The sequence below is a fragment of the Salvia splendens genome, chromosome 20 (genome assembly GCF_004379255.2).
Source record: "Salvia splendens isolate huo1 chromosome 20, SspV2, whole genome shotgun sequence".
Lineage (NCBI taxonomy): Eukaryota > Viridiplantae > Streptophyta > Magnoliopsida > Lamiales > Lamiaceae > Salvia > Salvia splendens.
Window position 1 is genome coordinate 23,117,731 of NC_056051.1, and position 22,687 is coordinate 23,140,417.

At 37.2% G+C, this 22,687-nt stretch overlaps 2 protein-coding genes across 3 annotated transcripts; both read left to right on the top strand.

Moving 5' to 3' along the window:
* Positions 1-1,054: 1,054 nt before the first annotated feature.
* On the top strand, positions 1,055-5,831 carry LOC121782923 (CSC1-like protein At1g32090). The gene is made up of 10 exons (XM_042180926.1): positions 1,055-1,788; positions 2,459-2,611; positions 2,802-2,937; positions 3,070-3,171; positions 3,247-3,366; positions 3,436-3,516; positions 3,603-3,943; positions 4,035-4,280; positions 4,357-4,915; positions 5,222-5,831. The coding sequence occupies exons 1-10, from the start codon at positions 1,475-1,477 to the stop codon at positions 5,681-5,683; spliced, it is 2,514 nt and encodes an 837-aa protein (XP_042036860.1). The 5' UTR covers positions 1,055-1,474; the 3' UTR covers positions 5,684-5,831.
* Positions 5,832-18,970: 13,139 nt separating this feature from the next.
* On the top strand, positions 18,971-22,388 carry LOC121781968 (4-coumarate--CoA ligase-like 6). Of its 2 annotated transcripts, none has more exons than XR_006046229.1 (6): positions 18,971-20,354; positions 20,491-20,680; positions 20,764-20,909; positions 21,033-21,100; positions 21,867-21,996; positions 22,084-22,129. XR_006046229.1 is itself a non-coding variant. In XM_042179665.1 (6 exons), exons 1-6 carry the CDS (start codon positions 19,272-19,274, stop codon positions 22,195-22,197), a joined length of 1,704 nt encoding a protein of 567 aa, XP_042035599.1. In that variant the 5' UTR covers positions 18,973-19,271; the 3' UTR covers positions 22,198-22,388. The 2 variants fall into 2 exon arrangements, 1 of the variants encoding a protein (XP_042035599.1); XM_042179665.1 differs by having other exon boundaries at positions 18,973-20,354; positions 21,894-21,996; positions 22,084-22,388.
* The last annotated feature ends 299 nt before the right edge of the window (positions 22,389-22,687 follow it).

Here is a 22,687-nt window from a genome sequence, read left to right on the forward strand (position 1 = left end):
TTTTATGAATGTGGTGTGCTAATTTCGATGCAAATATTATAGTTTGATGCGTAGATTAAGGGATACCTAATATAGATTATTCCTCACACTCTGTAAATTACAGTATATACATAGGACTCATTTGGTCGTGGTTGCGTTAGTGTACTAACTAATTTATAATAATAACTAATAATTTTTAATTTTTTGTATTAAAATTATCAACACAAAGATATAATTATCCATACAACATGTAAATTTAAATATTAACATAAAGACATAAGTTTATCAACACAAAAAGATTGATAAATTTATATCTTTGTGTTGATATTTTTAACATACAAAATTGATATTTAGTTATTAGTTATTACTATAAAAACACACACTATAATTGATTAATTGTTTTATGTCCAACTTTCAAGGGTCCACTATAATTGATTAATTGTTTTAAAATAATACTCCATGAGCAACTTGCATAAATTACTAAAAGAGAATAGAATTAATACCTCACGTTATGTTGCTTTTGGTAGAAAAAAAATAAACATTCCACTTTGCAAGTTCAATGATGTCTTTATATCTCTCTTTTTTTCCATTCCTTTTACCTTTCTCATTTGAATACATAAAAAATGACAACTTTCTAGGCTTTTGTTATACAAAAGAACATCCTATTATAAAATAATCATGTGTTAGTTGTTACAGAATTGATTTTTTTTTTAATGAAAATGAACTTAAAAAATATTCCAGATAAGCTTTGGGATCATGAGCTAATCTAAACTACGTTAACTCATAGTCAACCAAGCTTTGTCATCTGCAATAACCCAAAATCGCGGCGAACAATCAGCGATTTGCCATGATCAACCACCGCCTCCCCGCGGCGGAGCACCGCCAGAAAATCAAGAAACCCACTCCCCAAAAAAAAAGAAGAAAAGAACCTTTTCACACTTTGTCAACTCTACAAACCCAGAAATCATTGCGCCACCTCCACTAATAAACAAGGCACAATCACGAGCACAAACCAAAACCAGACATTTCCAATCCCCATCTTCTAAAATTCTTCTCTCTCAGTTACCAAATCCAAAAGCAACAAAAAAATTCGTCACTGGTCCCAATATTCCACACGACACATAAGCATGAGCAAATTTCTATATACTAATAATATTCCACCTAAAAATAAACTAGCCATTACCCATCATGACCCACTACTACTATAATCAATGTGCACAGATTGTATACATCCCATTAACTAGCCCTTTTCCAGAGCATAAAGACAAGGAAACAAGCCACCAAAAACACAATTTTTTCAGCAAATGAGGTGTTGTAGTTTTGTGATTGTGCCAATTAACAGCAATGGATAACCAAAACAGCATCTTTCATTTGCTACACTTTTGATAAAGTTCTGTTACATGACCTTTCTACTAACTACCTACTTTTCTTCTACTTCCTTCCTTTCCCTTTTCAAAAGATCACTTTTTTTTGTGTGTGTGTTTGAGTTGAGGAAATGGCGAGTCTTGGGGATATAGGGGTGTCGGCGCTGATCAACATAATCGGCGCCTTCACATTCTTGCTGGCCTTTGCCTTGTTGAGAATCCAGCCAATCAACGACAGAGTTTACTTTCCCAAATGGTACATTGCTGGGAAGAGGACCAGCCCCAGGAGCTGGGGTGGGGTGGTGGGCAAATTTGTCAATTTGAATATCATGACTTACTTCACCTTTCTCAACTGGATGCCTCAGGCGCTAAAGATGAGTGAGTCTGAGCTTATTAGCCATGCTGGGCTGGATTCTGCTGTTTTCTTGAGGATTTACACTCTTGGGTACTTGCAATTTTCCTTCTTTTCTGATTACTAGATTCTTGTGATGAAGTTTTCCAATGATGAAATTTGTAATCTTGAGTTGAATTTTGTGTTTTTATGGTTTCGATCTGTGGTCTTGCCAAAGTTTTCATCTTTTTTGTGTGCTCTGGAGTGGCGAGACTTTTTTACTTCATATCAGAAATGTATGATTTCTGGTATAAAAATTTCTTCTTTTTACAATTTTTGTAATTTAATGGTTTATATACCTGGTGGCTTAGTGCATCTTCAGAATTCAAGAAGAAGCTCATATGATTTTGAGGATTGATTCTTAAGATTCTTTTTGAAGTTGATTTTTACTTCATATAGTATGTAGGAAAGATTCCCATACCAGTACAATGTACAATGTATGTTGTTACACAGTTTCTAAACTCAGCTAATTTCATTTAAGAACATCACTTCAAATAGGCATCCTTGTACATACATTTTGTAACATTTCTAGGATGAAATGAGATACAAATTAGTGTTCGTAGTTGGTGGGATTCTTTTGACTGACTGTTTAAAAGGAAAAAAGCTCTTGAAAGTTTTTTTTAGAAAATCAGCAAATGTCCTGTTTTGGGGTCCAAGCATATTTTGATCAAATTTTGGTGTTTGCTAATAATGTTTTGATTTGTGTCCTTTTTACCTCTATCAGGTTGAAAATATTTGCACCAATAGCAACTGTGGCACTCTTAATTCTGATTCCAGTGAATGTATCTGATGGAATTCTATTTTTCTTGAGCCGCGACTTGGTTGTCAATGACATCGACAAGCTTTCAATCTCAAACGTTCGCCCCAAGTCTTATAAGTAAGTTTGTGGCCCTCTTCCCCCCCAAAAATGTCTTGACCTACTAAATAATTTCAAGTACATTTTGCATGAAACATAAAGCATAGTGTTTGGTGATGTCCATTTTTGCTTACAGTCTATTTCCTTTTCTTTTTTTACCTCACCTCACGATTTCAAGGCCGAGGAGATGAATTTGGTTGTTGAATCTCAGGTTTTTTGTCCACATATCGATGGAGTACTTGTTTACTTTCTGGATATGTTACATGCTTTATAAGGAATACAGTATAGTTGCTTCAATGCGGCTTAAATTTTTGGCTTCTCAAGAAAGGCGTGCTGAGCAGTTCACGGTTAGTTGTGTGGTCTTTTCTGTAACTCGAAACGTGATACTTGATCAAGAGTCAATCTGATGATATCATATAGATATAGGATATGCTGTATCATGAGACATTTACTTATCGAAGTTATTTAATAATCCACAGGTTCTTGTAAGAAACGTACCACATATTTCAGGACGCTCGATATCTGACAGTGTTCAAACCTTCTTCCAGAGAAACCATCCAGATCATTACCTATGTCACCAGGTGCTAGAATCTCTCATACAAATTTTCTTCTGAGCAACAGACTCTTGTTCATTACCTTTCATGTGCTGTTACCAGGCTGTGTACAATGCTAATAAGTTTGCCAGGCTCGTTAGACAAAGACACCGTCTTCAGAACTGGCTCGACTATCACCAGCTGAAGTTTGAGAGGCATCCAGACAAGAGGCCTAAGACGAAGGTACAATTCGTAAAAACAAGTTTCTCTGGCTTAAGACTTAGTCGAGCTTTACTGGTTTTTATCGTGTAGAGAGGCTGCCTCGGGCTATGGGGTAAAAGAGTGGATGCAATCGACTACTATAAGGGGCAAATAAATTATCTTGACAAAAAAGTAAGTCTGAACACTAAGCTAAGCTTGATCAACAACTTATTTCATCTTGTCCTGACAAGATACGAATTTTCATGCCTTGCTCTTAGTTGACGATGGAACGCCAGAAGATTCTAAAAGATCCTAAAACCATAACACCGGCTGCATTTGTGTCGTTTAGTTCAAGATGGGGAGCGGCTGTTTGTGCGCAGACACAACAGAGCAAGAACCCCACACTATGGCTGACAAATTGGGCACCTGAGCCTCGTGATGTATACTGGAGGAACGTTACCATACCATTTGTTTCACTCAGCATCCGACATCTAGTGATATCGTTGTCTGTGTTTGCATTGGTCTTCTTCTACATGATACCTATTGCTTTTGTTCAGTCCCTAGCCAATCTGGAGGGCTTGGAGAGAGTTGCACCTTTCCTCGAGCCATTAATTGAATGGTAAGTGTCGTTTTCCACATCAAAGCATATAATTTACTTCGTGTGCAGTTTAGTTTCTACACGAAAACGACATCTGTATGTCGATTTGCAGGAGTTTTGTGAAGTCATTCCTACAAGGTTTCCTTCCAGGTCTTATTCTTAAGATCTTTTTATACTATCTCCCTGCGATCCTAATGGTAATGTCGAAGATAGAGGGGCACATAGCATTTTCCGTGTTGGAACGAAGGACTGCTGCAAAATACTACTACTTCATGCTTGTCAACGTGTTTCTAGGCAGCATCGTGGCAGGAACTGCGTTCCAGCAACTTGATGCTTTCATTCACCAATCTGCTGAGCAGTAATGTTCCTTCCTTGATTCTCTCGTTGTTTCGTGTTGGAGGCTTCAGACTAATTTAGACTCGTTTTGGTTGCAGAATCCCGAGAAATATTGGTGTATCAATACCAATGAAGGCTACTTTCTTCATCACATACATAATGGTCGATGGCTGGGCTGGGATCGCTTGTGAAATACTCCGGTTTAGGCCTTTGGTGATTTTCCACTTGAAGAACATGTTCATTGTGAAAACCGAGAGGGACATGGAGTTGGCGATGGACCCTGGAGGTGTCGATCTCCCAGAGGCTTTACCGAGCCTTCAGCTGTATTTCCTTCTAGGCATTGTTTACATGGTCGTTACGCCAATCCTCCTTCCATTCATCCTCGTCTTCTTCGCCTTGGCATACTTTGTCTATCGCCATCAGGTGATCAATGTGTATCACCAGCAATACGAGAGTGCTGCTGCGTTCTGGCCTCATGTTCACGGCCGCATTGTAGCAAGCTTGCTCATTTCACAGCTCCTCCTGTTGGGCCTATTGAGCACGAAAGAGGCTGCAAACTCGACTCCGTTGCTAGTGATGCTGCCCGTGCTGACCCTGTCGTTCCACAAATACTGCAAGAATCGCTTTGAGCCTGCGTTCCGGAAGTACCCTCTTGAGGTAATCTGATTGAACTTACTTCAGGATCAAGAAATGTGGTAGTGTCAAATCGGGTTGTGATATATGCAAAACTCAATCTTAATAACAAACTACAGAATCAACACAAAGGTCATTATTGGTCAAATTTTTAGTTCATTTTAGAAAGGATGACCTAAAATGATCTAAAATGACCTCCGTATTTATAAAATCTGGATATTCTAATCAACTAAAAATAACCTCCGTATTATCCAAAAACGACAGTTGTGCAGTTTTTGCATTGGGAATTAGTTCTATTTTGATCACAGTCCGTGTCAAATATAACTTCAGGAAGCCATGTCGAAGGACACACAAGACGGTGCCTCTGCATCTGACGTGGACGTGAAATCCTACCTGGCAGACGCGTACCTACACCCCATCTTCCGGTCATTCGAAGAGGTGGATCTCGTGGAAGTGAAGGTCGACACGGATCCAACCCCGACCAAGGAAGCCAGCCCTTCTCCGAGCGAGCCCAGTTCGCCCTCCCCTGCTCATCATGAGCACAAAAAGGAAGAAGAAGACGAAGACGAAGACGAAGAAGAAGAGGTGTCGCACACTGTGCAGCACCATGAATTCGGACAGCCTCACGGCGCGTACCAGTATGAACTGGATCAGCATCATCAGGTGTATCAGTATGAGCTCCAACAGCCTCCTTACAATGGCTATCACTATCATCATGAAGTGGAATCACCCACCAATGTACATAGATATGATGAGAGTAGTGAGCCTCACTATCACTACTATCACTATTGAGGTATGGTTTCTGTGTAATGGTTTGGTTTTCAAATGTAAAGAAAGCTCTTATCAGAAAATAACTACCATCTGCAGTTACATATGTAAATGAGTTGTTCAATTTAATTACTCCATCCGTCAATAATCATCCCAATTTACCATTTTTGTCCATCCGTGAATAATTGTCTCTTTTTTGACTAACTTTATTTTACTCATATTTTATTATAAAACTAATATATAAAAATATGATTCCGTGATTTAGAATGAATGACTATTTTCTCATCATATGGACATAGTAATTTAACAAGGCACGCAAGATACAATTTATTTTATTATTGGGCCTTTATCGGCATACATTAGAAGCAATACTTGGCATCAGATCCAACACTTTATTCAACGTAACTTTAAAATTAAATAAGGAAAAAGGAAAGTTGGATTTGACGCCAGACTCCAAAAGATATAATTTTTAAGTGATGAAGGGAGTGCGAAGGACGTATCCACATTCATCAACCCAAACCCAGACGCGATCACAGCGGAAATCCTTGGTGACGGGAGTTCCGTCTAACAGGATTATCGCATGCACAAACGGATTCTCACTCTCTATCACAACGGCCGCCTCTTCGCCCTTCTTCCCCACTAGCTCTGGCCATGAATCCTTCCCTGTACATAGGCAAAGCCAATATTTCATCTCAAGTGATATACTACATAAAGACATATTTAATGAAAACGAAATGAAGAGAGAGTTAGGTGGTACTTGCCTAGACACTGTGATACATCCACAATTGATTCCATGATTATTTTTGTTGAGTTAAGTAGATGATTGTTGATGATATGTTTGCACAAACTTCAATCCATATTTATATAAAGAAATGCACACGTGTTTGAAAGTAATTTTTTTTGAAATTGGTAGAGACAAAGAGTATATGTATCACGTTTACAATGAAGTTTGGACAGTTGTTGATTTCAGTTGTTATGTAGTATTTGTGAGGAGATAGATGATGGTCCAAACTTTCACCCTTCTATCCATCACACACACAACTTTGATCTTATCCTTTTTCTATAAAATATCAAGATTAATTGGTAGTACTAATTGTTTTTTTATTTTTTTTATTTTGTTACTACAATTTTAGTTTTATATTTCAATTTTCAATATTCAGTTTTCGTTTTTCCGATTTCAATTTTATTTTAATTTATTCAGTTTAAATTTTTCTAAAAAAAATTGTTTCCAGCTCCACTACAAAAAAAAGTGTTAAATAGTAACGGAAATTAGTGATGGCGGTTGCTAGCTCAACAACTAGTGACGCCTATGTTTCCGTCAAGGGGTGGATAGTAACTTTAGTGCGGAAAATTATGTCACTAATATTTTTTGATAAAAAATTTTTAATGACGGTTTTGTGGAAACTTACTCTGTCACTAATTTGTTAAGTGAGGAAATTTTACTTATTAGTGATGGATAATTTCGTCACTAAATAGCGAGTTTATTGTAGTGTCTCCTTGTAATTTTTGAAAAAAAGTGAATCGAGATGAAGGGACTTCGATAAGGAACAACAATGAGACTAATTTGCGAAATAGTGTTATTTTTTGGAACATTTTGGGACGGTTTAAAAAAAACTAGAACTAATTTAATGGAATGGTCAAATAACTTTTTTTCCCAAAATGATAAAGTAAATGTCAATCCAAAAAAAAGTTAAACACGTTTATTAAGTCCATTAAATAGAATCCGACAGAGTCAAAGCCCTTAAGTTGTTCAGAGATTTAATTAGTAAGAAAATAAAATATATATCTTGTACTCCAGCAAAAATATTACAACTCCATCCATCAAAATATTATCTATTTATATTGTTTTATTTATATATTTTTATTTTGTTTTACCGCCTCTATGCTGTTCTTCCCCACCAACTATGGCCACGAATCCTTCCCTATATATACACACATACATTTATTAATAAAACTACAACTCAAAGTGATATATAGACCTATTCAATGAAAACAAGATGTAAAGAGAATTAAATAAGGAGATCTTGCCTTGACATTCATTTATTATCGATTGCATTTTTAATTCCTGCTTAGTGAAGTAGATGATTGGTGATGCAAGATTGGCATAGACTTCACACCATATTTATATATAGAGAGAGATATGATTATATGAACACGTTTATAATGAATTTTTTTAAAATGCGTAGATAATGAGAGTACATATTTCACGTTTAGAATGAAGGTAGGACAGTTGTTGATTGGTATTTTTATTTGCAATTTTGGTTGTTAGGGGTGTGATCAAATACTAACTTTTTACAGTAATAACTAATAACTAAATATCAATTTTGTATGTTAAAAATATCAACACAAAGACATAAATTTATCAATCTTTCTTGTGTTGAAAAATTATGTCTTTGTATTGATATTTAAATTTACATGTTGTATTGATATAATTATGTCTTTGTGTTGATAATTTTAATATACAGAATTGAAAGTTATTAGTTATTACTATAAATTAGTTAGCACACTACTAACGCAATCCTTGGTTGGTTGTTATGATGAATTTTGGTTGTTATTTGCAAAATTTGATCATATCACATTTCTAAGTAGCATTCTCCCCTTCAAACAAACAACTTTAATATATCATTTCCTTGCTATTCCATCTGTCCCTGAAAGTACTGTATTATAAATTTTAGATTGAAGTAAGTGAGGCCGGAAGAGAAAATATAATGAAAGTAGTGCTATAACGTTAGTGTAGAATGGAATCTACATTATTAGTAATGTAATTGAATTTTCAAAATTATACTTTATTATATTTTTCAGGAACGGACAAAGAAATAGTTCATACTTCTCATTTACGAATGGAATATGACTTAGCACATTTTTTATAAATATTTTTATCATACATATTTGTTGGTCTCTGTATTAATAGATAACTCTTCCCATCCTAGAAGTGAAAATATAATTATAATTTAAACATCTTGACATAGGTATACGCACCACTAAATATGTAGTACTAGTATCAACGTTTAAATGTGATTTTGTAACTAGTTTACGCAAGTATTTGATTTAACGCATTATTTTCTTGAATATATATATTATATACATGTAGAAATGTGATTTTGTCACTAGTTTATCCCGTATTAGATTAACGCAATATTTTCTTGAATTGTTTAGTGAATACAAATTGAAAACTTTACTTCTCACACAAAACATTTTTTTTTCTATCAGAATATATTCCTGAAAAAATGAATTCCTCGGTTTATGCCCATCCCCTTATAATTAAGAATACATAATAAAATCCACATTTTTTTAAATTAACGTCAATTTTGCAAAAAAAATATGCAATTCTCTCTATCTAGAAAGGCTCTACCCACTATAAAACTGAAAATATGATTAAAATTCAAAAATTTTAGCTTATATATACGCACCATTGTATATTTTCTTATAATTTTGTAATTAGTTTATCCAATATTACACTTAACGCAATATTTTCTGGAAATATTTACTGATTATAAATAGAAAATGTCATTTCTCACAACACTTGACATACATTAGGAGCAATACTTGACATCAGATCCAACACTTTATTCGATATAACTTTAAAATAAAAAAAGGAAAAGGAAACGATGGATTTGAAACCGACTCCAATGATATATGATTGTAGCTTTAAGTGATGATGGGAGTGCGAAGGACGTATCCACATTTATCAACCCAAACCCTGACGCGATCGCAGCGGAAATCCAAGGTGAAGGGAGTTCCGTCTAATATGATTATTGCATTCACAAACGGATTCTCACTCTCTATCACAATGGCCGCCTCTTCCCCCTTCTTCCCCACTAGTTCTGGCCATGAATCCTTCCATGTACATAATCAAAGTCAATATTTCATCTCAGGTGATATACTCCCTCTGTCTCATAGTAGGAGTCACTCTTATTATAGGCACGAGTTTTAATAAATGTAAGGCACGAGTTTTAATAAATGTAAAGAACAGTTGGTTGGAAAAGTTAACGGAATATGAGACTCACTTTTCATATTAGTTTTATAATAAAATATGAGTGAAGTGAGTTAGTGAAATATGAGACATACTTACCTTTCATGGTAAAAATGAAGTGTGACTCTTATTATGGGACGACCAAAATAACAAAGTGTGACTCTTATTATGGGATGGAGAGAGAATTAAGGTGGTACTTGCCTAGACAGTTTGACGCATCCACTATTGATGGTATCAGAGCGGGACGATTCGGGCTTGAGACTCAGAGCAATATCATCACCGTCTCAAGTACCTTTCCCGACCATTTGAACCTGCAAACACCAACCAAAAAAAAGAACCATGTCAGAATCCAATAACCCACCAATTACACTCTCAGCCGAACAATTCGCTGAGTTTATGAGATTGAGCATGTCTCAAAAAACCCAAAATCCACAGCCTTCATCAAACGAATCACTAGGCGAAGTACGTCTAGCCGAGAAGCTCAACGGAGATAATTATCCGTTATGGGCTAAACTGATGAGTCGGGGGATCCGAGGGAAGGGTCTGGCATCTCACATTACTGGAGTTACAGACCCTCCCTCTCCGACAGATCCAGACTACAACCGATGGCAGCAGAGAGACGATTGTTGCTTCAATTGGATCATAAGCAATATCGACGCCAGCCTCGTGAATGAGGTTTCCCAATACGAGACGGCTTACGACTTGTGGGATAGTCTAGCCACAACGTATGGAAGCGGCGCCGATCAATTCCAGATATCAGACCTGCACAGACAGGCATACAGTATCAAACAAGGGGACTTAACCCTAGAACAACTATGGCAGAAACTCCAGGATCTCTGGATATCAATCGATACCAGAGACCCAAACCCGATGGATACTCCGGCGAGCATAGAGAAGTACAATCAACACACTCAAAGACACCGATTGTACCAGTTTATGTGGGCACTGGATGATCACAAATACAGCAAAATCAAGAGGGAAATCCTTAACATGGATCCCATTCCAACCGCAAGGAAGGCATACGGATTGGTCAGGAGGGAATCCGTCAATGAAAAACTACTCAATCCAGATACACAGGAGCCTGGAATAGGAGCGGGTCTTGCGGTAGTCGATCGGAACAGAGCACAAACATCACAACAATATCAATCACCGAGGAACCCTAGCTACCACAAGGAGGATGATAAAAGTAAACTAACATGCAGCCATTGTGGAGGAAGAAAACACACCAGAGATACGTGTTTCCACATCCACGGGTTCCCCGAGTGGTGGGAAGAAATGAAAAGGGCGAGGCAGGCCCGAAATGGAGGACGAACCGGAGGAGGCAGAGGAGGCGGCAGGGCATCAGCCGCCGTCGCTCATAACCGCGCCACCAACGTCGAGGGCCCGACGGGCGGCAGCGGAGGCACCAGCACCAGCAGTAGCGGTGGCGAGGTCAAAACCGAGGAGAAACCACCCAAAATCGGCTCCGTGTCCGTCGCAAGGACTTGGTTCGAAGGTAAATCGGCAACCAATGGTGACTTCGCCGGGGTTACCGGCGGAGAAAGAGGAGGAGAAGGAGCTAGGGTTCCCACAGGCGACGAAGGGGGAGCGGCTAGGGTTTCCGAAATAAGCCATTTATCTACCCAATTTCCCCAAATCTCAAACCAGCCCCAAAACCCTTCCTTATCCCGGGAAAAACCCCACCCGGAAATTACCTCTCACAACCCACCCCTAAAATCTCCTATATTCCGTAATCTACCCCACCAAAATAATTCACTTCAATTTCAGCCCCACAGAAAACCACAATTCAGAATTAACCACCACAAAACACGAAAATTACACACAGACCCCTCCTTTGCAAAAACTTTGCAGATTACACCCCAGCCTTTGAAACACCTCGAAAACAACCCCACAATACCCTGCCAGAACTCTTTTGATGCCTTAGCCTGTTCCTCCACATCCACTTCCGACCAAAAAGACCCTCACTGGATTTTTGACTGCGGGGCAACCGATACAATTTCATTCGAAGCCTCAGATTTTGTATCCATTGCCAAATCAAAAAAATCGTATGTACAAACCGCCAGTGGGGACCTAGCAAAAGTCATGGGGGCTGGCACCATCAATATTTCGCCGACTCTGTGCCTCTCAAATTGCCTTTTTGTCCCATCTCTGTCACATAAACTGTTATCAATTAGTCACGTGACTAAAGAACTGAACTGCAAGTTACTAATGCAACCTCGCTTTTGCATGTTACAGGATATCAAGACGGGGACGATAGTTGGGCGTGGCACTGAGCGAAACGGACTGTATTATGTGGACGAGATAGCCCAACAGAGTGCTGCATTGATGTTGACTCCCGGACCAACTGACAGACAGGCTTGGCTGTGGCATCGTCGGTTAGGACACCCATCTTTAGGATATTTTCGTCTTCTTTTTCCTAATTTAGCTAGATCTTTAAACTCTTTTCATTGTGATACTTGTGTGCTAGCTAAAAACCATAGACATTCATTCAAGCTAAACAATACAAGAATGAAATCACCTTTTGCTTTAATCCATTCTGATGTTTGGGGTCCGGCACCCATTGCTGGGGGCCAAGGTTTCCGTTATTTTGTTCTCTTTATTGATGACTACTCCCGCATGACCTGGATTTATTTTCTAAAAAATAAACATGACGTGTTTGATAAGTTCGTAGATTTCTATACCCTTATTCAAACTCAATATAAACACACTATCCAGATCCTTAGGTCCGATAATGGGGGGGAATTCATAAATCAGAAAATGCAAGAATTTTTTAGGAGTAAAGGCCTAGTTCACCAAACCTCATGCACCTATAATCCGGAACAGAATGGGGTAGCTGAACGAAAAAACCGTTATATCCTCGAAATTACACGCGCCCTTTTGATTGAGTCCAAAATACCAAAATCCTTCTGGCCCGAAGCTGTCGCCACTGCCGTATACCTCATAAACCGTCTCCCAACTGGCATACTCCAGTTTAAAACTCCCCTAGATATTTTTTCCCAACATTTTGAAATCCCTTCATCCCTCTCTCTCGAACCTAGAGTCTTCGGCTGCTCGGTCTTTGTTCATATTCCTAAACAAGATCGCTCCAAATTCGACCCATGTGCCCTCAAATGTGTATTCCTAGGCTACGGAAAAAATCAGAAAGGTTATCGATGCTATGACCCAAAAACCCGTAGGATACACACCACCATGAATTGCGATTTTGTGGAGGGGGAATATTTTTACACCCAATCTAGTAGTCAGGGGGAGACACAAACCTCGGACAATAGCCCTCACAGTGACTTCCTAGATTGGCTGCCTAGTATTCAAAACCATCACTTAGGGGGAGAGCCTCAGACTGGGGATCCACAGACAGGGGGAGATCCACAGACAAGCCATGTCATAGACGTTGGTCCACCTGAGGCAGCTAGCAACACCGCCGGGCCGTCAAGTCCTGTAATACAAGACGAAGAACAAAGTGACATTGCCCGGCCGTCAACCCCGCCTTCGAATCCCGAGGTAATTAGTTCAGATATTGAGACTAACCTTGATAGGAACAATGAGGACGGTGGAACTAGTGGAGATACACGAGATCCATACGAGCTGCCCCCAAGAAGAACCAGAGGAATACCTCCCAGACGCTACTCACCAGACTGGAAAGGGAGAAAGGCAAAATACGCAGTATCCAATATTGCGCAAGGCCACCTATCAGAGATGGCTCGAGCCTTTGAAGCTGCGTTATATGAAGAAGAAGATATCCCACAGACATTTGAGGAGGCAAATAAACATAAGCACTGGAGAGAAGCCATGAAAAAAGAGATAGATGCCCTTGTGAAGAATGGCACTTGGGAGAAATGCACATTACCAACAGGAAAGAAACCAGTTGGATGCCGATGGATATTCACAATAAAAAGAAGAGCAGATGGTTCAATCGAGAGATACAAAGCAAGACTCGTGGCAAAAGGATACACACAGGTATATGGAGTGGACTATGAAGAGACATTCTCCCCAGTAGCTAAGATGGAGACTGTGCGGGCACTGTTATCTGTGGCAGCTTGCAAAGACTGGACGCTACACCAGTTTGATGTAACTAACGCCTTCCTTCATGGGGAACTAGAAGAAAACAAGGAAGTGTACATGGAAGTTCCACCGGGTTTTTCCGAGGAATTTAGCAAAGGAGAGGGATGCCGACTACGGAGAACTTTGTACGGGTTGAAGCAGTCACCTCGGATCTGGTTCGGAAGATTCTGCCAAGCCATGCTCAAACACGGGTTCCACCAAAGTCACTCCGATCACACACTCTTCACAAAAAGGAGGGATAACAAGGTGACGTGTCTGATTATATACGTTGATGATATGATTATCACCGGAGATGACGTAGAGGAAATCCAGAGATTAAAGGATAACCTATTCAAAGAATTTGAGATGAAAGACCTAGGGGCATTGAAATACTTCTTAGGAATAGAAGTGTTGAGATCCAAACACGGAATATTCCTAAGGCAGAAAAAGTACGTCTTAGACCTATTGACAGAGACCGGACTCCTCGAGTGCAAGCCGGCTAACACTCCAATGATTCCCAACCATGGTTTAAAGATCGAGGAAGGAGCAGAACTCGCAGACAGAGAAAGATACCAACGACTTGTCGGGAAACTCATATACCTTTCACATACGAGACCTGACATTGCATACGCCGTAGGTATTGTGAGTCAGTTCATGCACCAACCCCAAACAACTCATATGGAGGCAGCATTGAGGATCGTGCGGTACTTGAAAGGCACTATAGGATACGGAGTGTTCCTAGCAAAGAGAGAAGACTTGGAGATTGATGGGTACACCGATGCCGACTGGGCAAGCAATCCCGTAGACAGAAAATCTACGGGAGGTTACTTTACCTTCATCGGAGGAAATTTGATTACGTGGAGGAGCAAGAAACAAAAGGTGGTAGCTCTATCTAGCGCCGAGGCAGAGTTCCGAGGAATGAAAAGTGGACTCATGGAAATCCTTTGGCTAAGAAGGCTACTCACGGAGATTGGTTTCCCACCTACTCGGAAGAGTCAGTTGTTTTGCGACAACAAGGCTGCCATCAGCATCTCGGAAAACCCAGTACAACACGACAGAACCAAGCATGTAGAAGTGGATCGGCACTTTATCAAAGAAAAACTGGAAGGAGGTATTGTTGAATTTCCATTTGTCCGGTCTGAAGAACAACTTGCAGATATACTAACCAAAGCAGTCCATCCGAAGGTCTTCAAGGAAGTCTTGGACAAGTTAAGCATTGGGGATACCATTGCTCAACTTGAGGGGGAGTGTCAAACAGTTAAACATACCAAACTTGAGGAATTACCAAAGCAAAGGCATAATTGAAGGAGGAAGATTTGTAATTGATATGAATTTAATTTGTAGTACATTGCCTTAGAATAGGCTGATTCTTTTCCTAAAATACAGTGTACTCTTCCCTACTAAAGGGAGAGAAATCGATGTAATTCATACACAAGAAATAATACAAACTCTTCACTCCAGATTCTGCACTTTCAATATGCATAGCCATTCCGATTCTCTCGATTACCATCGATAAGAATTCCATGATTTATTTTTGTTGAGTGAAGTAGATTATTTTTTATGCTAGACTTGCCCAAACTTCACACCATATTTATAGAGAGAAATGCACACATGTTTAAAGTGAATTTCTTGTAAAATAGGTAGAGACAAAGATATTGAGAGTATAATTCACGTTTAGAATGAAGTTTGGCCAGTTGTTGATTGGTGTTTTTAATTTTTTTTTCTAATTTCTGTTGTTAAGTAGTAGTATGTATTTTTGAGGAGATAGATGATGGTCCAAACGTACACCCTTCTCTCCATCACACACACAACTTTGATATTATTTCTACAAAATATCAAAAGATTAATTGGTAGTACTAAACTACTAATTGTTTTGGCATTAGTTGACTTTGAATGTTAAACTGTTATAAAATCTTAGTTTCATTCACAGTTAACAGTCTTTAAAATATTAACACAGTATATCAAATTGAGGATTATGATAGTTTTAAAGTTATCTTGTCATTTGCTTTGATGTCGTGTGATGAGTTGTATTGCATCATCTTTTACCTTTGAAGAAAGTAGGATATTTGTGTGTTTTCTTTCAAATTTTTTATTTTTTGGATTTTGTTAGTACTCCTAAAAGAAAGTATGATATTTGTGTGTTTTCTTTCAAATTTTTTATTTTTTGGATTTTGTTAGTACTCCCTCTGTTCCTTCTTAGTTGAGGTGAAACTTTTTGGCACGAAGTTTAAGAAAGAAATGTTGAGTGTGTTAAATAAATCGATTAAAAAAGTAGGAGAGAGAAAAAAGTAGAGAGAATAAAGTAAAAAAAATGAATAAATTAGAGAGAATAAAGTAAGAGAGATAAAAAGATTACTATATATGGAAAAAAAACTCAACTATGAAGGAACTTTCTGAAATAGAAAAATGACTCAACTATAAGGGAACGGAGGGAGTATTCCTACAATTTTAGTTTTTTTTTTCAATTTTCAATATTCGGTTTTCGTTTTTTCTGTTTCAATTTTATTTGAATATCTTCAGTTTTATTTTTTTAAAAAGATTGTTTACAGTTCCTTACAATTTTTGAAAAAAAAAATGTATCGAAATCCGAATGCCAATACAATTGGTGAAGGGACATCGATAAGGGACAACAATGAGACTAATTTGCGTTAATTAGTTCTTTTTTTTTCGCAGACAAACATTTTGGGACGGTTTCAACTTTCAACAAAACTAGAATGGAATGTAGATATATACTTAGATTAAATGTCAAACAAACTTTTTTTCCCAAAATGGTTAAGTAGACTTCAATTAAAAAAAATAGTTAAACTGGTTTATAAGTCCACTAAATAGAATGGAAAGTAGATACATACTTAAGTATATTTCTTACTCGACTTCTGATGAATGTAAATCATGTAACAATGTAACTATATACTTCATCTGCCATGAAAAATAGTTCCCATTTTATCATTTTAATGTTTTTATGATATAAAAACTTTCTCTCATATTTAATCCAATTTTTCCCCTCTTTTCTCTTTTTTTCTTTCTTTCTCCTACTTTATTTATTTTTTCTCCAATCTCTTGTACTTTACCAATTTCTTATTAAAATTCATGTTGTCCACAAATAGAACTATTTTTTCGTAGACACATGGAGTACTAATGTTACACAACAGATGGATACTTTAATTGCCATGACTGTATTTTCGTAGGTTTAAATGCACATGGATATAAATTTTTTTCTACATACTTGTATGCTTACCTCTAATTATATGGTAGTACTAATATAGATGAGTCAAAATACTACTCTTTGATGATGAGACTACGAATTCCGGATTACATGTAAGCTATTAATAACACTTCGTAGCAGATTTATGTAAAATAAAAATTATATTATGATTTGTTCAAATATTACAATGATTCCAAAAAATCTTTCAATAGCCACCTCTATATAACTGTACTACAACTCACGCATTGGTACGATTTGTACAACAAATCTCTTGAAAAAGAGAAATTTTGAATTCTCAACTTTGATGCCTTGATGGTGCGTGAATATATATAGTTTTAGATTTACAAGAACAATTTCTTATTAAATCTAAACGCCAAATTTATTTCCCAATATCATTCACAATGTATTATAACAAGACATGCAAGATGCAATTTATTTATTGGACATTTCTCGCCCTACATTAAGAGCAACACTTTATGTAACAATACTTAAAATAAAAAAGGGAAAGTTGAATTTGAAGCCGTCTCCAAAGTTATGGAGTATAATAAAATATTCAAGTAATGATCGGAGTGCGAACAACATATCCACAATCATCAACCCAAACACAGACGCTATCGCAGCAGAAATCCTTGGTAATAGTAGTTCCGTCTTTCAGGACTATAGCCTTCACATATGGATTCTCACTCTCGATCACGATAGCCGCCTCTTCGCCCTTCTTCCCCACCAACTCCAGCCACGAATCCTTCCCTGTACATACACACATAAATTCATAGATATCAAATGATATAAAAGACATATTTAATGAAAGCAAGATGAACAAGGTGGTACTTGCCTAGACACCTCGACATATAAAAAATTATTGCATGCTTGATTCCTGACGAGTGAAGTAGATTATAGTTAATGATGGATTTACACACTTCACACCATATTTATAGAGATAGATTGAAAGAAAGAGATTCACACGTTTAAAATAAAAAAAAAATTAAAATGAAGAGAAATAGTGATACTTGGAGAGTACATCTTTCACATTTTTGAACAATTATTGATTGTTTATTTTTATTTACAATTCTTCCTCTTATGAATTTATGAGGAGACATATATATGGTTCAAACTTTCACTCTTCTCTCCTTCACACACACAGCTTTGATAATTGATAACAACTAGAGACAATTTTACTCACATTCAAAATACAAGTTATATATCATAAATTGATCAAATATTACTAAGATTTCTAACAATCTTTAAAATATCCAAGTTATTTAAATTAGACCACCTCTAAATAAAATTGTAATACAAAAAACCTCTTAATAAAGAGAATATTGAGTGTATGTGTTCGATTTCCTTTTCTTTTCTGCCCAAATTTTCTTGAAGAAAACATCTTCCAGGCTATAAATAGTCTGGGCTGGAGAATGTCTGAAGACAGTGAGCCCAAATTATAATTAATGTCACTTTAATCCAATAAGATATTGTCAATTACGTACCTCCACACCATGCCCTCTATACTTGAGAGTATTTTGAGCCGAAAAATATCAAAAAGTTAGTATAACAATTCTATATATGTATCAAAAATATATTTATATATAAAATTATAAATGGCTTCATAAACATATGTAATGTAGAGACTTTTCATCTTCTCATATTTGTATACGTTAGTTTATGAATCATATTTTTTCTTTATTGGAATTTTTTTGTTCACGTTATTTATAATTTTTATATAAATATATTTTTTATAATTAATGTCCTATATATGTATTTTATTTTTAACTGTCTCATTTAGTTACAAGCCATTTATAATTAAATAAAAATAATCAAAATTAAATGTTGTAACATGACATCTTGATAATTAAATTTATGATTTCAATTTTATATTTAATACTATATTTAAGAATTTTATAATATTTTAATTTTAATTTTTTACTTTCTAAACTTTGAAGAGAAAGAATAAAATAGGATTTAATATAAAGTGATTGAAAAATATCAATTCAGGTAAGGAAGATTATTAGTATTGGACATATATGTTAGGTTTCACTCTTCCCGTGTGTATGTCGGCCTTAGAAATTCGCAGCCGTTAAAGTTTCCATCATTCTTCGATCTTCTCCCACTTTCTGCACTTTCAGCCACATATATTCATATCGTGATTTCCATCTTATTCTAGTTTTATTCCAAATTGCCTCGCGGATTTCAGGACACATAAAATTTTGATTGATAAAAATGCTGTCTTTACATTTTTGAGGAGATACGCATCACAAGTAGTGTGGGATTACATTTCATATCACCTTATTTTGTGGTGCTTTTCGCAGATTCCTTTGTACTCTTCTGGCGCTACTTTAAATAGCCAAGAAAAATATATGCTTGTCTTAATTTAAGCATTTTAGCCTTTGATCCTCTCTGGTCTCTCCATGGCTGCATTGTCGAAAGCCCATGTTGAGTTGAGTGATGGGATTAATGAAACAAGAAAGTTGACAGAATCCCATCCTTCTTGGTATTCACCTCAAACAGGGATATATTCCAGCAAATACCCTTCAATCAACCTCCCTTCTGAGCCTCTTCTTGATGTTGTTTCCTTCATTTTCTCACATAAACACAATGGCCTACATGCACTCGTTGATTCGGCATCTGGGCTTTCGGTTCCATACTCAAAGCTCTTACCTTTGGTGAAATCCATGGCTGCTGGCCTCCACCATTTGGGAGTGAAGCAAGGTGATGTAATCTTGATTTTGCTGCCCAATTCTGTTTGTTTCCCTATAGTTTTCTTGGGTGCTTTGAGTCTCGGTGCAGTTGTGACCACCATGAATCCCTTGAGTAGTTTGTTGGAGATAAAAAGACAGTTTCTTGATTGTAATGCATCTTTAGCATTTGCTGCCATTGGTAAAGTTGATGAGTTAGTTAATGCCTTAGGGGGTTGCCATGTAGTTGGAGTGCCCGAAGCTTTAGATGTCAACTCTCTGTCTAGTGATGATTCCGTTTTCCATAACCTGATTTCTAGTGATCCTGCAATGGCACCGAGGCCTAGAATTGTGCAGCAGGACACTGCCGCGATTTTGTACTCATCGGGCACTACTGGTAGGTCGAAAGGAGTTATGTTGAGTCATGGGAACTTCATAGCTATGATTGAGCTTTTTGTGAGATTTGAGGCCTCCCTTTATGACTATCCCAGTTCAGAGAATGTCTACCTTGCTGTTGTCCCAATGTTCCATGTGTATGGATTGTCTCTATTCGTTTTGGGATTGTTGTCGTTGGGGGGTACTATTGTCACTATGAAACGATTCAATGCTATTGAAATGGCGAGATCTATTGAGAAATATGGTGTCACTCACCTTCATTCTGTTCCACCTATACTGGTAGCATTGACAAAGAAAGCTAAGAAAGGTTGTGCCAGTAGTTTTCGGAGTTTGAAGCAGGTTTGCTGTGGGGCAGCTCCGTTGAGCGAGAAAAGCATCACTGAACTGGTTGAGTCACTCCCCTATGTTGATTTCATTCAGGTATTTCGTATGCAGATGGCTTTATCTTACTTAGTTTATGGCTAATCCCTTTGTGATGATTTAATGGTTAGAACCTGCATATACTATAAGTAGTTTGTTCCAAATATATCGAGAATGACAATGATTTTTTGCTCAGGGTTATGGTATGACAGAATCAACAGCTGTGGCAACTCGTGGCTACAATACCATCGGAGCTCACAGATATTCGTCTGCAGGACTTCTTTCGCCTAATGTTGAAGCTAAAGTGGTAGATTGGGTCAAAGGCGCTCACTTGCCTCCAGGTTCCGTTGGTGAGCTATGGTTGCGCTCACCTGGAAACATGAAAGGTAATTGATTTTCCTCTTTGTCGTTAACATCATAAACTCAAAGAAGTTCTGTAGATATTGATGTTCGGATCATGTTGCTACAGGGTACTTGAATAATATCGAAGCAACGATGGTTGCACTCGACAAAGACGGTTGGCTACATACGGGGGACATTGTTTATTTCGATCAAGAAGGATACTTGTATGTGATTGACCGCTTGAAAGAGGTCATCAAGTACAAAGGCTTCCAGGTTTTCCTCCGTCTGCGCTAATTAAGCAACTCCAGTTGCCTATATTCATGAACCATAAAAGTTTGATGTAGAATTACTGCACTGTGGTTATTGATTCTGGTTTGGTCATTCTGTTATATTCAGATTGCTCCTGCTGATTTAGAGGCAGTTTTGATGACACACCATGAAATTCTTGATGCGGCTGTTACAGGGTAAGAGCGAGTTGTTGAAAGATATTCTGTCCATTAATTGATATCTATATTACGTTAAAGTTTGACATGATCTTATAGCGATGAACCTACGAAACCTGGTGTTTTTCCCTACTGGTTTTATACTTGAATTTGTTGATTTTGTGAGGAATGTGTCAGTGCTGATACTTGATATGGATTAGTATTTGGATTCCAGGTCAGAATAAATTGATTTATGTCGAGTATCACACGGCATATTGCTATGCAGGTCTGCCTGTCGTTGAGTCCTAGTAATTCTTGCTTTTGAGACATGAGGAAGTTTATGTGTATAACAGATGCTGTTGTTTTGATTCAATTGCTTGAGGGGTCATTGCTAGTTCATCTTATGCTCTGAAACGAAAACTCATAAGGTCGGATGACTTAAATGGATCTCGCTCAGAGTATCGTTGATCAGTGAAGACTTATCCTTTCTATAACTTTTTCATAATGTAGATCTTAATTGCCTAGCCATCAAATTTTCAGAAATGCCAGTTTTGTTACCAGATGAAAGTGCAATAGTTATCTCAATTTCTCTAACACTGATCTGATCCTTATTTCGCCAAAAACTCGTCTTGAAAGTCTTGTCTCCTCATCATGAAAACTCCTAGTTAATCTGGCTGTTGCTTTATAGATTTGTGCATACTGCAAAACTGCTGGTTTGAGTAAACAATAGTAATTCATGTGTTCCTTTGGCATGGACATTGTTTTCAAGTGACTCTGTAATTTCTACTAGTTAATGAATTCTGACCAGGACATTTTGACCCTTCGTACGAAGCAGTATGAAGGACGAAGAAGCTGGAGAGATCCCCGTTGCATTTGTTGTTCCCAGAGAAGGGAGTTTCCTCACCGAAGCAGCTGTGATGAACTACGTGGCGAAGCAGGTCCCATTCTTGCTGCTTTCATCAGCTAACCGATACTGTTATAGCTTTCGTTGTATTGTTGTCACAATTTAGCGTCGTTTGATGCAGGTTGCACCTTATAAGAAAGTGAGGAAGGTCTACTTTCGCTCGTCTATACCGCGATCGCCTGCAGGAAAAATACTAAGGAGAGAGCTCAGGAACATGTTAATTTCCAAGCTTTAGGCCTATATACATTTATACACAGAAGCAGTCTACATATATGCTGTGAAAAGATTGTGACTGAAGCAGAAGAAGAAAATTGCATTCTTTCATGTGCATATTGGGATCACCTTCATGTTTTATCAACAAAATTTGTGCATTGATCTTTTCTTTTTGCCATTGCAATGAAATTAAGATCCCATTCAATGTATTAACCAACAAATAGATATTTATGCAGTATTATAAAAGTCTATACAAGTTATTGCTCATAATCACTATTTTTAATATGCACTAGATAAATTTCCTATCGTGAAATAGTCCATAAATCACAAAAAGTACTACTATTTTGTAATTAATGTACATACCGCCTTCGTCCAAAAAAAATAAAATTTTAAAAATATTATAAATGTTAATGTAAAATTAATTAAGTAAGAAAACAAAAAATAACTTAAAATATTTTTTCATGTAAACCGAGACCAACACATTAGAGGATAACTTACTAAGTTACTATATA

What these genes read in the sequence shown, in the direction of transcription:
- LOC121782923 (XM_042180926.1), top strand. Translation starts at nt 1,475, where the DNA reads ATGGCGAGTCTTGGGGATATAGGGGTGTCGGCGCTGATCAACATAATC. An exon ending in ACAAGAGGCCTAAGACGAAG is followed by an intron (nt 3,367 to 3,435) that starts GTACAATTCGTA and finishes TTTATCGTGTAG; the next exon opens with AGAGGCTGCCTCGGGCTATG. An exon ending in ATTCACCAATCTGCTGAGCA is followed by an intron (nt 4,281 to 4,356) that starts GTAATGTTCCTT and finishes TTTTGGTTGCAG; the next exon opens with AATCCCGAGAAATATTGGTG.
- LOC121781968 (XM_042179665.1), top strand. Translation starts at nt 19,272, where the DNA reads ATGGCTGCATTGTCGAAAGCCCATGTTGAGTTGAGTGATGGGATTAAT. An exon ending in TCAAGTACAAAGGCTTCCAG is followed by an intron (nt 20,910 to 21,032) that starts GTTTTCCTCCGT and finishes TGTTATATTCAG; the next exon opens with ATTGCTCCTGCTGATTTAGA. An exon ending in TGAACTACGTGGCGAAGCAG is followed by an intron (nt 21,997 to 22,083) that starts GTCCCATTCTTG and finishes CGTTTGATGCAG; the next exon opens with GTTGCACCTTATAAGAAAGT.